At 37.5% G+C, this 17,761-nt stretch overlaps 1 protein-coding gene across 2 annotated transcripts in view; it reads right to left on the bottom strand.

Annotated features, from left to right (window-relative positions):
* Window positions 1-1,427: 1,427 nt before the first annotated feature.
* Window positions 1,428-17,761, bottom strand: part of scly (selenocysteine lyase) — a 32,341-nt gene continuing 16,007 nt past the window's right edge. For both annotated transcript variants that reach the window (XM_028794814.2, XM_028794813.2), the window contains exons 12-13: window positions 12,548-12,623; window positions 1,428-3,088 (exon numbers count right to left, since the gene is read on the bottom strand). In XM_028794814.2, coding sequence (XP_028650647.1) covers window positions 2,938-3,088; window positions 12,548-12,623 — 227 coding nt within the window. In that variant the 3' untranslated portion in view covers window positions 1,428-2,937. The remainder of the gene's footprint in view (window positions 3,089-12,547; window positions 12,624-17,761) is intronic.

Genomic DNA, 17,761 nt, shown 5'->3' with positions numbered 1-17,761 from the left:
GGCAACAGGTTATTGTAACATCCACTCACACACATATACTCACGTGGGGCTAATTCTAGAATTGCAAATGAAGAGAAGACTGACATCTTTTAGTTTGTGAAAGGAAGACTGGATTACCTGAAGTAAAACCTACACAAAGACAGATAACCTACTGTCACCTAGACATAGGCCAGGTGCAAGATTCAAACCCAGGACCCTGCATGAATGAGGCTGCAGTGCTAATCATGCCACTGTAGTTAAATTTAACAAGCCTGAAAATTCTCATACCCAAAGGTTTTATGTTGCACCACCTCATTGGTAGCTGTATTGCAGGTTTAAAGATATTCTTTATGCTGTTTCCAACCTTAAAACATTACCAGTTTGACCAAAGTATTTTTTGATCTCAGTTCAATACATTCATACCTCCTTCTTCACTGTATAGATTATTATTGATTTCTGCTGTAGGTGTTTCTGGCCCATATTCATTTTATATTGATGTCTGAACCCCACATACTGTATTTACCAGCTGTGGATTTAAAACACTAAATTTCATTACACTTTGACCAATTAAATACAAATCTGAAAACATGTATCAAAATTTGCACCAGAAAATCTATTGGTAAAGATTACTTTAGGCTCAGCGTCCTCAGAAAACTGAAAAGTGTGGCATTAATAGCATTGTGTAGTTGTGCTTATACTATTGAGGAGAATTGGTCTGAGACTATTATGAAACAGCTATTCTACTGAAAGAGGACTTGGTCATAAAGTTCTCTGCTCTCACATACTGCCACTTTTCTTATTTACTGAGGACTCAAACCTATGATTTTTTGGTATAGTCTAGCCATCAAATATTTGCCCTGACCAGTAAGTACTTTTTATAAATGATAAGAAACCTTCCAACTATTAAACTCATCTGCATTCTAAATCGAGAAGTTATCCCAACATCTCATCCAGATACTTTTTGAAGGTTTTTCTATGACTTTTTGTGTGCCCTGAATGTGTTTACCCTGAGTGTACCATATAATGTTTTGACTGTCCTCTTAGCTGCATGTCTGCTGTATTCAGATTGATAAACCTCCTGGCATACTTTACAAATGTTGTGCACTTGGCTGGAATTATTTATGCCCTAGCATCTGCCTAACAGAAAACAGTGGATGTTCAAGGTTAAGATCCAGGATACCTGGTAATGACTTGTGTATCATCCCAATATGGCATTAACTGTGAAATGATAAACAGACTAAAACACATTTTACATGTTGTCTCTTCTGGATTTGGTTTCTATGGGATCAAAAAACAAATAATTAGTAATAACATTTGTTAATATATGTACATTCATAATATTTTGTGCATTTATTTTGTAAACATTATGAATGTGAAGTGTTTCTCAAAACACTGTATGTACAGTATGTATCACAAAAAGTGCCTGGCATAGACTCAGAGATACCATGTTTTCAAATAGAGAAAGCATTTATTTTGTACCAGAGAAAAGTAGCAGTTCAATTAATTTCAAATACAATACTACAGTATGTAAACACCTATTAGCTCCATCAAGCCTACCTTCAGTAGTGAATGGATCTTTTTCTAAGTGATGGGGAAGCTTACCTGCTTTTCCTAGTAATAACTACACACAATCTCATCCGTCTTATTCTTCTTTATCCTCTTTTTTAGAACATCATTATTACTTATCAGTAATCCACTGACATGTAACTCTAAGCTTACAGTATATTCTTCTTGCATAGAATAACCACTTAGATCCTTTTTACATTACTATTACTCCTAGTATATATATGATGCATTGTAGTTTGCTTTCACATGCAATCTGACCTGAAGGTTCAAATCTCAGAGAGCTGCTTAGCCTATTACCATTGTTTAGATTGGATTTATATCTATGACTGTATACAGAAATCTAGGAGAGTGCTCATTATGAAAGCTTTTGTTAAATCAATTGACTCCTTCTCTTGCCAGTTACATGAACTTGAACCATTTTTAATAAATAGATCACATTTAAACAAAGAAAGACATAAACAAGTAAAGACCACATATTAAATACAAATATCTCATGTGTAACAGCCATCCCCAATTTGTTTTCCCTAGGTTCTTTGCTTGCAATTATTACTACTAAGTATAGATGTCCAAAATAAAAACACTTTCATCAACAGTGTAAATCAAATAAATAGGATCATCCAAGTGTGAGCAAAGTGTCAATGTGTTCAATGCACCGACATTAATTTTTCATGATATTGCAGGTATCTTTGTTTCCTTTTGACACACACTGTAAACTAGTATAATATCATTGTATTACTTTAATTTCTCCTTCAATTCAGCGTCTTCATTAGCATCAGTATTACACATAATCAAACCAAAAGATAATAATAAGGAAGGCTCTTTTGAAATGTGTCCGCTGAGTGCATTTTATTCCCATCACCCTTGAAGATATTGTAATTTTTAAAATCTAGCTTGTTGTATTTGGTTCCATCCGTCACTTCGCCATTTACATGAAGGTGACTATATGCCTTTCTCTATATGAGGTAAAAATGCAGATCAGAAAACAATGCTTTTAACCATTAAGATATTCAATCAGTTTGCACAAACCCATACTGAGCTCTCTAAGATTTGCTCACAGATTTGGACAGGACCTCAATACAAGCTCTACTTGGGACAAAATTATTTTAAAAATGCTCAAAGCATTTAGTAAATTAATTATTTGCAATAAGAGGCACATTTCCCTCCCACACACAGTCCATCCAATTATGTAGTAATAACCCTTAAACTAAAGGCATGAATATAAAATATCAGAAAGTTAATTTCTAAGTTTAAAAATCTGTTATTTTTGGTCATTTTGTATATTTATAAAGTATTTTTTAACTTAGCAATAAAAAGAACAAGGAATATAATTTTTTTTATAGTTAAGGTACACATTACCACAGAATGACTTAAGAAACCCAAAGGAGCACATTGTCAGCGGCCCTCCAGGTAATTTACAGCTTCTCTTAGATCCTTGATGATAACATCTATATCTTCAGTAGTGGTCTCTCTTCCTACACTCAGGCGTATAGCATTTGCCGCAACTGAGGGACTGATGCCACAACTTAACAAGATATGGGATGGCCTAAAAAAACATAATTCAAAAATATTATTTAAAGGTGACGAGTAGTTTATGGAACTGTTATATCTAAAATAAACTATAATAAATAGATTGATTTGAATTTAACCTTAATAACTGATGAACATTAGAAAATGAGAGTAATCTATGTTAAAAGACCAGAGGTGAAGAAATGGGTCACTTGTAAAACTAGGCTGCTCTTACCAAACATGATCCTTTGAAAAGAGATGGATTTGTTTTTATCCTAGCTTCTTTTTCACCCTGCATCCTTCAGTTACACAGTAGGCTCGAACCTGACCTATTTACATGATGTAAGAATGTCCTGTAAACTGCAGACATGGTAAACATTCATCCCAGTGTAACAGGAGTCAGCCTCGGTATAACAATTGGAAACTTCATTCTTAATTTTACACAACTTTCAAAAAACTGACTCTCTAATTTTACATATGTTTTAATAAATATCCCACCAATAGCAATCATTAAAACAAGGAGTTTGTTTTTGCTGTAGGGGAAGGATAAATTGTACAAGTCAGTGAGCTATTGTTTAGCTAATGGTAAGAGAATGACAGGCTTTGTTCTTTTAGGCAACAAATCCTCAATGATTTGTCCTTGATTGACATGAGATTATCACCAGAGGACAGCATAACTTTGTAGATCTCTGGTAGTGTACCAAAAGCAAACAGTAATTTTCTTTCCTTACTAATGGTATTAGAGAGGCCTAGAAATGCCAAGCTCAATTAGAGTCAGCCATAACAGTAACAAAAGTTTGGGGGTGTAGTGTATTCTGGGGTTATCAAAAGACAGGTTTTCTAAAAGACTTTGGGCAGATTCTTGAACCAAGAAAAGGAAGGTAGCATGCGGCATTGTAGATAGCCTTAGCTCCAGGAACAGTATCCCTTCAGTAGTGTTCATCTCCCTGTACCCTGATTTTCCTACCTCACAAGACTTGCAGGTTAGGTGAACTTGTAACTTTAAACTGCCCCAGGTGGGAGTGACTGTGGGAATGTGCTCTGTGCTAGTCTTGTTTTCCATCCAGGGTTAATTCCAGGCTCATTCTTGAACCTCTTGCAATAGGCAATGGCTCTTCAAAATCACACAATGAAATATTATATGGTTATGAGAGGGTGGATTTAAATAGACAGCTTCAGCTAATAGGGGATGAATGAAAAAGCACAAGGCAGAGGCATCCATCCCACCTCTTGAAAAACAAGGAACAGCCAAAGGGTGTAATGGAGACGGGGGTTCTCTAATATCTATCCCATTTCCTGTATGCAGAGATGCTGTGAATTTTGTTGCATTATGTTCCTCCTTCCTTGTTGACTCTTGCTTTTCTGCTGAATCTTTTTTTCAGTTTTATATTAGAAACATTAAATATCACAGGGTAAAACTATGAAGCAAAACTAGCTTTATGAAACTGTGTAACCACAAAATGTTTCCCTGACCAAATTTCACTGGCAGCTTCATTATCTGATCTGATTTTATTTTAAAGTAATGGGTGGTATAAGCTTTAGCTGTTCTTATTTTAGATACTAATTTTGGGTTCCAAGTTGGGCTGCAAAAGATGTGGCTCCTTCCTGGTATCTGCAGTCTATAGAAAAGGCCAAAGTTGTCTAATGCACCTTTGATTTTAAGAAAAATTAATGCAACTCTCAGGTGCCATGTTGGTAGTAGTTTTCACTTATAGTCCTGGATTCCAATCCAAGCCCAGACAGTTCTTGTATTCAGGTTGCATGTTCTCTCCATGTCTGGGTGGGATTTTCTCTCATATCCAAAAATATGCATGGCTGGATAATTGGTAACTCTAAACTGACCCCATATGAATGTGGGTATACATGTTCTGTGATGTACTGTTTCCTGATATGACCCAAAAGTACTGATCTAAGCACTGACAGCCTGCAAACCCCAAACTAGATAAGACTGGAGGAAAATGGATGTATGGATGGAAATGTAACTGTAGATTGTTGTGCCCTCCAACATGGATTAATAAATATTTTCATAAATGTACAAAAAGGCAGTCATTAATGCTGTATGTAGCACTATCAATGGTGAAGACTCAAGTGCTTTACAGTTATGGTGCAACTTGTTTAGAGAAAATCAGCAGTTTAAATAACAGTGTATATAGTTCACTAGCATTGGAACCAGATAGTTAAACTTTCCTTTTTCCAAGTGTGATCTCTTAGCACCAGGGCTAGGCTGACATTAGAACAATATAGACAAGAACAGGCCAGTCAGCCCAACAAAGTTCACCAGTCCTATCCACTTAATTCTTCTAAAATAACACTAAGTCTAGTTTTGAAAGTCCCTAACATCCCACTGTCTATAGTACTACTTGGTAGCTTATTCCCAGTGTCTATGGTTCTCTGTGTAAAGAAAAACTTCCTAATACACTTTACAGTTTCCAACTGTATCCCATGTTCTTGATGATCTCATATATATATATATATATATATATATATATACAGTGAAACCTCGGTTCACGACCATAATTCGTTCCAAAATCTGGTTGTAAACCGATTTGGTCGTGAACCGAAGCAATTTCCCCCATAGGATTGTATGTAAATACAATTAATCCATTCCAGACCATACGAACTGTATGTAAGTATGTATTTTTTTTACGTTTTTAAGCACAAATATAGTTAATTAAACCACAGAATGCACAGCATAATAGTAAACTAAATGTAAAAACATTGAGTAACACTGAGAAAACCTTGAACAGCAGAGAAAACTAACACTGCAATAGTTCGCGCTATTACGCTACCAACAGCTGGCTAAAAACACTTTTTTTTAATGAGTTTTAAGCACAGGGAAAAAAATGAACATTTGAAAAAATCCGTAATTTAATAAACCACCAAGAAAAGTAACATTACAACAATGCACGCTACGAACTGATTGCTGTAAACAGAAGTGAAAACAAAATCAAGCCCAGTGCATTCTTTAACTGCCTTCCTACCTTATGTGTCCAGCCCTCTCTCTCTCGCGCTGCCTGTGTGTGTGTACGTCTCTCTCTCGCTGCCTGTGTGTGTGCGTCTCTCTCTCGCGCTGCCTGTGTGTGTGCGTCTCTATCTCTTGCGCTGCCTGTGTGTGTACATGTCTCTCTCTCGCGCTGCCTGTGTGTGTGTGTGTCTCTCTCTCGCGCGTGCCTGTGTGTGTGTGTGTCTCTCTCTCTCGCGCGTGCCTGTGTGTGTGTGTGTGTCGCGCGCGCTCTCTCTCTCTCTCTCTCTCTTGCTCGCTGCACAGGAAATGCACAGGGAGATACTGAACATGTACAAACCGAAAGGGAAACTGGCTTGTTCATAAACCGAGTGTGTGGTCATGAACCGAGGCAAAAGTTTGGCAAACTTTTTGGTCGTAAACCGATTTGTATGTGTACCGAGACGTTCATGAACCGAGGTTCCACTGCCTTGTATATATAAATGACAAAGCACTCACTGACTCATCACTAATTCTCCCACTTTCCATATAGGTGGGAAGCCAGAAATTTCACGTGCTCATTCCAGTGTACTTACAAAAGTTAGGTATGTTTCATGTCCTATTCCAACACCCAAGGGGGGGAAACGGATGTATCCCCTAAACTGTATATATAGATAGGGGAAACCCCTCTTCACTATTTCTGTGACTTACAATATACGTAGGAAGCCCAAATTTCCCATGCTCATCATTTACACTGTACTTACAAACATTAAGTATGTTTCATTTTGCACCGTGCCCCGTAACTAACTTTCAAAAATAACACCTTCTTTTTGGCAGTTCTCACCATTATGCCGTAAGGAACTTTCGAAACGGACCTCTCCTTTTGGCAGTTTCATTCCTTATTTCCCTTACCAGACAAATTATTTCATGGCAGAGACACACAAGGGCCGCCCCTGGTCCCCATTCCATTTTCCACACGCCCGCTGTCTGCGCACCTACCACGTGGTTGGCTCCCTGCATAAAAATTCACTTTCAATACTAAATTCACTCTCAATACTAAATAAGCCTACGACAATTACATTGACAATCATGTTACGTTATTTTTAAAATGTTTTCTTTTCTTTTTCATAACTTCTTTAACACACTACTTTACCCGATGCGAAGCACGGGTATTTTGCTAGATTTAAAATAAAAGTCTTGATCCACTGTAATAATTCCTTTCATAATTTTAAACACTTCAATCACGTCTCATCTTAATCTTCTTTATTTAAAATGAAAAGGCTCCGCTATTTTGACCTTTCTTCATAATTCATCCCCTGTAGCCCTAGAATCAGCTTAGTTGCTCTTCTCTAGACTTTTTCTAGTACTGCTATGGCCTTTTAGTGGCCTGGAGACCAAAACTGTACACAGTTGATGATGATGCCTCATCAATGGATTATAAAGCTTGAGCATAAATTCCTTGGACTTTTACTCCATACATTGTGCTATAACCAAACATTCTGTTAGCCTTCTTAATGGCATCTGAACAATGTCTGGAAGTTGATAGTGTAGAGTCCACTACAACTCCTAAATCCATCTCATAAAGGTGTACTTTCGATTTTCAAATCTCCCATTGTATATTCAAACCTAACATTTTTACTTCCTACATGTAATACCTTACATATATGGATTTTAAATTTCATCTGCCACATATATGCCCAAACCTGTATGTTGTCCAAGTCTCCCTGTAATGATTCAACAAATTCTACATTATCTGCCAATCCACCTAAGTTGGATTCATCTACAAACTTAACCAGGTTTTTACTTATATTCCTATCTAAATCATTTCTATATATTAAAAATAGCAGTGGTCCTAGTACTGACCCCTGTGAGACATTACTCTTAACATCAGCCAGTTCTGATAAGGTTCTTCACATCATAACCCACAGATCCCTGTGTCTAAGTCAATTTTGCACCCATCTACAAACATCACGCTGAACTCCTACTTCTTTTAGTTTCAAGCCCAACCTCTCATATGGCACTTTATCAAATGCTTTCTGAAAGTCCAGTGAAATAATATCACCTGCTCCTATTTGATTCATACCATTTTGTTGCTCCCTCATAGAATTCCAGCACTAATGAGGCCAGTGCAATGCAAGTCCTGTTGAATGTTGTTTAGATAACAGCTTAGAGGAGCCCGTCTTTTATGTGCACTACATATGCAGGAGATGCCAGCTGATTCAGCACCTGAAGCTCAGGGTTACTGAACTGGAGGAGGAGTTGGCTGGCCTACATTGTAGGAGAGAACTTGCAGACCTGGCCTAGGTATCCTATAGAGAGATAATTTGCACCCAACCCCTAAGGTGGCGATACCAGACCAGACAGGTAGAGACATGTACCTGTACTACATGTAAAATGTTTTTACACTTGTTCCACTATTTCTCAACCGTCTCCACAGTCCTCCTTAGACTTTGCTAAATCTGTGCAAAATTTGCTCTACCAAAGTTAAATTTAACAGTTTTAGTCTTTGCATCCGCACTTTTCCAAAACACTGAGAATTGTATTATATTATGGTCACTTGACCCTAGTGGTTCAATCACCTCTACACCCTCAATTCTATCCTGATTATTACAAACTAGACATTAAGCCCGTTACAATAACGGGCACTAGAATAGTAGTGCATAAACATTAGTAGGAACAGTCTATATTAAATGGCAAAGGACCGTCTATTTTCTGTTACAGTAATACTGGCTTGTATGTGGCTGTAATATGCGTCACTGTATTGTGTGCCTTTAATTTTCTCTCATAGTAATACATCTCTCCAGCAAGTATTTTAATCTGTGATGGCGTGCAGCTGATTATTGTATGTATGGCGTCTCCCCAGTAACGGATTTTATGTGCGCGAAAATAAATCTACTTTTAAAAGTCATCCTATTGTAATATCATGAAAATTCGTATATTTAGGAAAACACTTTACACTTTACCGGGCCAAGTTTGTTAATTGCAAATCTGACATCCTCAGAGTGAACAACAAACACAAATCCCACCTCTTTGGGGAAGCTGGTCTCCGCGTCTCAGTACCCGATTGGATTTTTCGTGCGTTATGTTTTAGGTCTTACCTCATTTACCGAAATCCGATTGGATCGGCTGCGCGATATTTTATAGGTCCCGCCCTCTCTGTCTTGTGTGACGCGTCAGGCGGCCTTTGAAGTATCGCAACGTGCCCCATGCATGCGCACTTCACCAGAAGACACACACACGGACACATGGACACACACAGGGATTTTATTAAAGAGGATAACAAATCTAGACAGGCTTCACCCTGTGTCAATGCTTTAACATACTGTGCTAAAAAACAGTCACTGATTATTTCAAAAACTCCGGCTCATGTGCTCTGCTATTTGCAATATTATTGCAGTTCAGGTAGTTGAAGTTCCCCATGCCTATAATATACTTGCCTTTTTAACATTACTAAAAATATGTGCATTGACATTACTGCCTGCATTGGGTGGTCTATGATACACTCCTAAAATAAGGCCTTTTTCCCAAATGCTTCCCAGGCAAAGCCACATGTCCTCACTAAGACAGGGCTTACTGCCCAATTGAAGAGGACTTGCATTTAAATTCTGTTTGACATAAACAGCAACCCCAACTCCTATTCTGTTCAGTCTATCCTTCCTAAAAACATGTATCCTCCCTGTTATACTCATCCCCATCTTTCTTATTTTGCTCTAATATCATAATTATGCTCTTCTGCATACAACTCCGACTGACTTGTTTTATTTTTGATAGTTTTAGTATTAAGGCAAGCTATTGTTAATGTTTTTCTTGTTTTACTTTTACATTTAAAAGTTGGGTTAGAATTTACATTACTATGTATTTTTATTTTTATACTATTGTTTGTTCCTCCATGTGCATTTCTAAACTTGGCCTGTCCTAAACTCCCTGCTCCCCCATAACCTAGTTTGAATAATCCTCGACTAACCTACTCATATGCCTATCCAACACATTGATACTCCTCCGGTTCAGATGTAACCCATTGCGGCGAAACAGGTCCTATCTGTTCCAAAAGGAGCTCCAATGCCCCATATACCTTCCACCCTACACCAAGATTACAGCCACAGACATGTGCTAAGCCATCTAATCTCCTCAATCTTACCTGGACTGGTGTGAGGCACAGGCAGAACTTCAGGGAAGACTACCTTGTCAGTTCTGCTCCTCAGCCTGGCACCTAACTCTTTAAATTTAGATCGCAGAATTGACAGACTATTCTTATGTATATTATTTTTTCCAACATGGTCAATGACAACTAGACACACCCACGCTCTGGCCAAAAGCCTATCCACCCTTCCAGGGAGGTCTCCCACCTGTGCAACACACCGTGCAAGACTCTCTATCTCTAATGCAAATCTGTGCTTCAATCCCCCTAATGACTGAGTCTCCACCTATCACTACCTCGTTCTTTCTGGGAAATGTTTTTGAGGTGTCCCATTAGGGCTTCTCGTACCTGCCTACCACCTCAGAATCTTCAGAAATACCATCCAGCTCCGTAAGGACCTGAAAATTGTTTGATACTCCCAATTTTGGGGTTGATGCCCCCAGACGGTGTGCACCCTTTACCTTGCGCCTTGTGACTGTGAACCACCTGTCTCTACCTGTCTGGTCTGGTATCGCCTCCTGTGCCACCTTAGGGATTGGGTGCAAATTATCTCTCTAGGATACCTAGGCCAGGTCTGCAAGTTCTCTCCTACAATGTAGGCCAGGCAACTCCTCCTCCAGTTCAGTAACCCTGAGCTTCAGGTGCTGAATCAGCTGGCATCTCCTGCATATGTAGTGCACATAAAAGACGGGCTCCTCTAAGCTGTTATCTAAACAACATTCAACAGGACTTGCATTGCACTGGCCTCATTATTAAAATTTGAGTTAGGATTACTAAAACTGTCTTAACTTTTTTTATTTTTATTATTTTATTAAAATTAAATGGAAAAAAAACTAAGAAATTGCTCTGTGAATATCTGCTGCTAGTTAATTTCTTACTGTCCTGTCTGCTCCGACAGCTGCTTGTGCCTAATTGTCGTCTTAATGCTGGCTGCCTGCCTACATACCGCTGAGCCCTTCTCTTTAGTCAGATGCTGCTTCCCCTCCCCCCCACCCCCAACTAAGCAATCAACGTTTCTGTCACTTATAACTATTTGTCGCTGCAACACTGGTAAATTTCTTACAGAAATGCCTGTGTCAGCTACTGCTGCTTACTCATCTACCTCATGGATGTTAGTTTGAATACAAATAACACTGGTCAACAAGCATTTTGCTACTGGGATTCTTTCAACTGTCCTTTAACAAATTTCACTTGCTGACTCCAAATCTGAAAACCGTTTTCGTCCAGCATGTCCCATTTTTTAGTTATGATGTTCCAGGTCTCGGACAACTAAGGGTGACTGGGCAGTAAAGGCGATGCTTTTCAGCATTTAAGAAATACGTTTCATCTCAAGAAAAATGAAGCCAAAATTAAGGAAGGTGTTTTTGTTGGCCCTGAAATCCGTGAACTGATGTTTGACAATGAGTTCAAAAGGAAAGTGAAGCTAACTGAATCAGCACCCTCATTCATGCGGGTTGTCCAGAATTTTCTTGATAGTCACAGAGCAGAGAATTATGCTGAGCTTGTGGAGAACCTGCTGAAAGCGTATCAGCTTACAGGAGCCAGAATGTTACTGAAAACATATTTTTTTCATTCTCATCTTGACTTTTTTCCACCAAGTCTAAGCGATGTCAGAGATGAGCATGGGGAAAGATTTCATCAAGATACAAAGGTGAAGGAAGACTGATATCAGGGAAAATTTACTCTGAGCATGATGGGTGACTACTGTTGGTTCATGCAAAGATAGACGGATGTGCAGTACAACCACAAAAGCAATTGCCTCAGACAATTTTGAGCACACTGATCTCGCTTTTATATTGAGGTAAATTGATATAAATATGCTGTAAAGTGTCTCTGGTATCGTCTTCTGGTTTGTTTTCAGAATAAACACATTCAAACAATTTTGGTGGGACAGAGTCCAAACTCCAGATATCGTGTTGATATATCGATATTCAAAAGTGTCAAAACGGCAATGATGTGTATCACAAAAATCTGATGTGCTAGCTTAATTCCAACTTCATATGTGAAATCAGTGTAAAAAAACTTAATAGAGAGCTGGTCTGAAGTTCCCAGTAGCAAACAAAAAATATTTTTTTGTAGACCAGTGTAACAAGAACATGTACATGTAACAAGTAACTCTTCCAAATGCCCAAATGCCCAGCTGCTTTTGCTACTATGCGGGTGAAAAAAAAACCCCTTCTAAAGCGGAAATAAGCTTTCGAAATTTTCACACAGCTTCTAGGAATCAACTGAAACACAAGTTTATAGGCACAAAATGTACTTTTTAATTAACTCTCACACCACAGAAAACAGAACCTCTCAGTCACTTCTCTCTCATTTTTGACAGCCAAAGTGTTGCCTGTTTACAATAAATTTAAAGTTAGCTGAGTAGCATTATTCCTTCATCATAACTGTTTAATTTTGGGTACCCAACTCACCGGTCTTCTTGGCTTGAATGACATGCAGCACCCACACTGGCTAAGAGCCTCTGGCAGCAAGCAAGCACTCTGCGACCTGAAAAATAGGGTAAAAAAATAGCACTCCACACCTAACTTGGTCAGATTACCTAACACCGCATGAAGTGATGAATTACAAGTTCTATTTTTCTGTCAACAAGCGTATTTGCTAGGTTGTTCCTTGAGCCTTACTTTACCTCTTTCACTCTTTTTTCTGTTTTCTAATCAGTTTCCTTATTATTTGTTAATCACTTACATTTAGGTGTTTTGGCTAAAAGGGGTAGGCTTTCATTCATGGTTCCCAAGTCTTGCAGTGTTCTAGGTTGCAGTTACCTGGGGGAGGTTTAATCTCCCTACCAAACCTACATGTTGGAGTAGAATTAGTTAGCAAGCTGACATACTTATAGCCCTCAGCATACCTCTCTAAAATGGATTAGTAAGCACTTTGGGATGCCTTTGGTGTTTTATCCCTCTACCTTTTAGACATTTATCATCAACTCAACTGCACTTTGACCAGATCATACTTTTACAGTGAGTCTACAGACTTTTTGTGCTCTTCTTTATCCATTAAATATTATTCCTTATTAATTCCCTCTATTCTCTCTTTCCATTAGGCTTTATTTCCAATCACTCAAATATATTTTTTATATATTGTTTTTTTACAGGTGTTTCTTATTTAAGGTTTTGTGTCAATTGAAGAATATAAATACTACTACTACTATTATTTATTATTATTATTATTATTATGTAGAATACAAAGAATTCAGTTAAAAAAAGTAGTACAGTGATTATTGCTGCTGCCTACAAGATCCACTGTTCTGGGCTTAAATCCATTGCTCACTCATTGTCCATGACTAGCATAAACATTCTCCTCAAGTCTGTATGGATTCTCCTTCCACATTTCTAAAGACATACTTCTTAGGTTAACTAGCAATTCTAAGATGGCCCAGTGATGGAAGGAAAGTCTGTGAGTGTATGAGGGAGTCCTATGATGGACTAGTGCCTGTACCACAGTTGGTTCTTGCCTTGAGCTTGGATACTGGAAGAGAATTGGAATAAGAAGTTTGTGAATGATTTGTAAATTATTCTACCTGAAAGAATGCCCATTATACATGCTGTTGTTGAAGGAGTAACTGTTAAATAGTGTATCATAAAACAGTAAATGACATTGTGTTTAATCATGTATCAGTTTACATTTGCACTATTCATAAAACTTACAGATAACCTTTTCTGCATTTGGATACATTGTCATCAAAAACAGTATAAACAGTACAAACACATGTACATGCTTTTATACATTAAACTATTAACTGTCTACTAATAAAACAGCTTACTCAAAATAAAAGTTGGCAGAAACTGCAGCCCTCAAAACATCCTTTAAGCCTCTTCCACCCCCTTATTTTCAGAGTAAGGTTTTCATTTACTAATAGAGATCTGACCTGCTTAACACATTAGTATAACTTAAAAGCTGAAGAAGAAATAATTTCTTAGCTGAATAATACAAGACTACACTGAAAATAACGAGTACATTATTTGTATGTGAAATGTATATTATACATATTTTAAACTTCCTTTTCAATGTCAATAGGTGTATGCTAGTTACAGAATATTTCAAAGAGGTTTCTACAAATCTAATTGTTTTGTTTCAGAACACATGACCCCAGTGGGCTAACATTCATGGTACATTATTTATTTAAAATCGGAAAGCCAAGCGCATTAAGTTGAGCAGCTGCTCATCCCACATTCCTTTCTAAAATTGCCCTAGGCTAAAACACCCATAACTGAATGTCTTTGTAAAGTGTCTCATTTTGCGGCATCCTGTGATATAAGAGTGCCATCCAAACACATGGCGACTTCGTTCTCTATGCTGAAGCATGTGGCAGCTATATGCTCTCATACATTATACATTGAACAATTGGTTCATGTTTTGACAACTGTTGAGAGAGGATCAAGTTCACCGAGGCAAACTTTTATTTCCACTTCACTAATGTCATTTTAGGCTGCAGGGGGAGGGCATCAAGCAACATTTAACTTCTGTATAGAATTTCTGATGAAAATTTGAAAGCAGTCTTGGCAGGGAAAATGCGTAAATAAATTAAATGATTATGATCTTTTTTCAATGTCCTGTATCACATTTAAAACCATGTTTTTTGGCTGGTAAATCACCATTGTGGGAAATTAAGCATTGAATAAAAAGATAAAAACCAACAAAGGTGATATGATACTTTTAAAGTCTTTAATAATAAACAAAATTGAGGCTTCTGTCAGTTAAGAGTGAGGTGTATTGCATTGGTTGCTTACTCCTTATGTTCTATCTTAATGTTTGCAGAAACCATTTAAATCTCTTTACATTTTATCAGTTTTTTTATACACCAATATATTCTCTGTTTGGGTAATATAGATTAAGATGGTATTGTTTTTCATGTGACATGCATATTATTTGACCAATACACAGTAAAAAGTGAAAAATACATGATAGTTCAATAGGAATGGAACAGGGAAGGTTGCCATATAATAAAATTTAGGATAATTATTACTAGGCAATTGCAAACTGTGCAATGGCATGTTTCATCCAGTGACTTCACTCCTGTGGTCAAGGGCTACTTGACATGATATGCAAATCCAGGGGCAACAATTTGGAGTTCAAAAAAGGGATAAGCATGCTAGGCCTGTGCTGCATTTTTTTTCTTTTGCTGTTTTATTCTATATAAAGAAGATGGAATTCCTCGTCATATTATCTCAGTTGAGTGGAGGATGGGTATTTTCATGGTGTTCATAACATATTATTGTATTTGAATAAAGGTAAAACTGCATATATATATATATATATATATATATATATATATATATATATATATATATATATATATATTCACGGCATTTGTAGTCTGTGTCACAATCTGATTGTATGGGTGGTTACCTACCAGGTAACGCTTGTGGTTGGCCAACCACAAGCGTTACCTGGTAGGTAACCACCCATACAATCAGACTGTGACACAGACTACGAATGCCGTGAATGTAATTACCCCGATCTACATGCTGTCAAATAAACGAACCACACGCCGTGGCGCAACGTTAGGGGCATCGCCTCTGGCGCTGACGTCCGAGGTTCGATTCCCGAGAGGGAGTGCAGTGGAGTGTGTACGCCTGATGAGCCCAGAATGAGGGCGAAACACGTGTCGCGTACTCTTTGCATTTATTTGACAGTAAACTATTTCAACCATATATATATATATATATATATATATATATATATATATGCAGATAACAGCTACGGCTATTTTTTTCACTTGGCCACTGATAACAATAAGTAAGGCAAAACTGATCAAAAGGTGGTTCAAAAAGTTGGCTGTAGCATTTTTTTTAATTGTCTCAAGAAAACAGATACATGAAATGCAGTAGAAATTAATGCAGTACTGTTTTTTCAATTCTGCGCTATGTCACTCCAAACAAAGTTTCACTCTGTTTCCTCCTCCTCCCACCTGCTCTCTCATCTGCAGAAGTTCCACCTTGCTCCTGACCACATTCTTGTTTTCCTGTCTAAAAGGGTATATTAATAGAGAACATGATGGATTCTTAAAAGAGAAAAATCTACAAAGGTGAAAAAAAAACACAACATGCTCTAACCAGTAGTCATTATCATGCATCTGCTTTTACACGCTGCTATGTATATGCACCACAAGGCCTGTGATAATTAATTTGAAAACAGATGCCATTGTGTCACATTTGCACACCAGCTATCTTTTTATAATTCTTATAATTATAATTCCAAGAGCCAAGCTTAAAAGAAGTGGTGAGACGGCATTTTGCTGCTATGCACCTAAAATCTAGAATACTTTACCTACAGTAATTTGTAAGGCTTATACTGTGGGACAAAACTATTAAAAAACATGTTTTAATATAGCTTTGTCATAGATACAATTTAATTGAATTCTTTATAGACTACAGTATATGGACAAAGAACTATGATATTCTTCAGGGATCCGCACTCTGTACCAATTCCCACTATTCTCTACTGTTTTGATTTGTTCTTCTGTGGTGGCAATAAGTGCCCCCACCACCTGATCAAGTCACTATGCAGCCACCTGTGATGACATAATGAAGGCAGGTATCTCAGCTGTCTACAAGACTAGCTTCAAGTATGAAAACTAAGAGTTAGAAACATTTATGTTAAGTAAAATGCCCAGTGGGGCATGGATGTCTTTTGGCCTTCAAACCCATGAAGATTCTGTTTTATTCTCCAGCCAAAGTGGAGTGGGTTTTTTTTGTTTGTTTTGGTTTGGTTTTTCTGTCCTCCCGGCCATCTGACCTTACCTCCTCTTCTTTTTTTTTTTGTAATTATTATTTTTTTTAAATATTATTGCCTTCCCTGAATTGGCTTTCTTTCTTCCTTGGTTTTCTTATAAAACACTTTGAGCTTCACTGTTTTAAAATGTACTGTATAAATAAATGTTGTTTTTCTGACAACATGGACTTTTACAGTAAAACAGTACTGATGATAGTTTATTTTTCAAGAAGCAATTTTATCAGAGGTTTATCTATGATTTCTCTGCTTATTCATGACCATGTGAAAAAAGTCTAATGCCCACATCCAACCACAACTCTTAAATTTACTCTTGTGCGTAAAACCACAAAACCTCTTGAATGCAACATCCTAACATTATTCATATTATACCCTTTTGACATATGAAGTGAGCATGTTGTGTAATTATTTATTAAGATGTTCAGCCAGGTTAATGCATTTATTAATTTTTCCTGACACTCCTTTGGACTAATTGACAATACACCTGCAAACATCATATCTTGGGACATGTGTTTTTCATTTAACAGGTTTTATATACAGTACACTGATGAGCCAAAACATTATGACTGCTCCCATAGGAAATTAATGACATTCGCTATCTTGTAAAAAGAGCACACCTAAAGAGTACCTGAAATGAGCCAGTCAGAACCTGGACCTTGTATCAATGGAAGAAGGTTACTTGGTATGTTGAATCCTGTTTGTTGCATTATGTGGATGGTCACTTACATGTATGTGATTTACCTGGGAAAGAATGGATACTAGCATGCACTGACAGAGGAAGAAAAGCTTGTGGAGGGTATGATGCTCTGGGCAATGTTCTGCAAAGAAAACCTTGACATATCATCTACCTAAACATAGTTGCACACCATATATACATATGGTAACAGTATTCG

The sequence above is a fragment of the Erpetoichthys calabaricus genome, chromosome 2, assembly GCF_900747795.2.
Source record: "Erpetoichthys calabaricus chromosome 2, fErpCal1.3, whole genome shotgun sequence".
In the NCBI taxonomy this organism is placed as follows: Eukaryota; Metazoa; Chordata; class Cladistia; order Polypteriformes; family Polypteridae; genus Erpetoichthys; species Erpetoichthys calabaricus.
The sequence above is the reverse complement of the archived record's forward strand: the minus strand, read 5'-3'. Positions and strand labels throughout refer to the sequence as shown.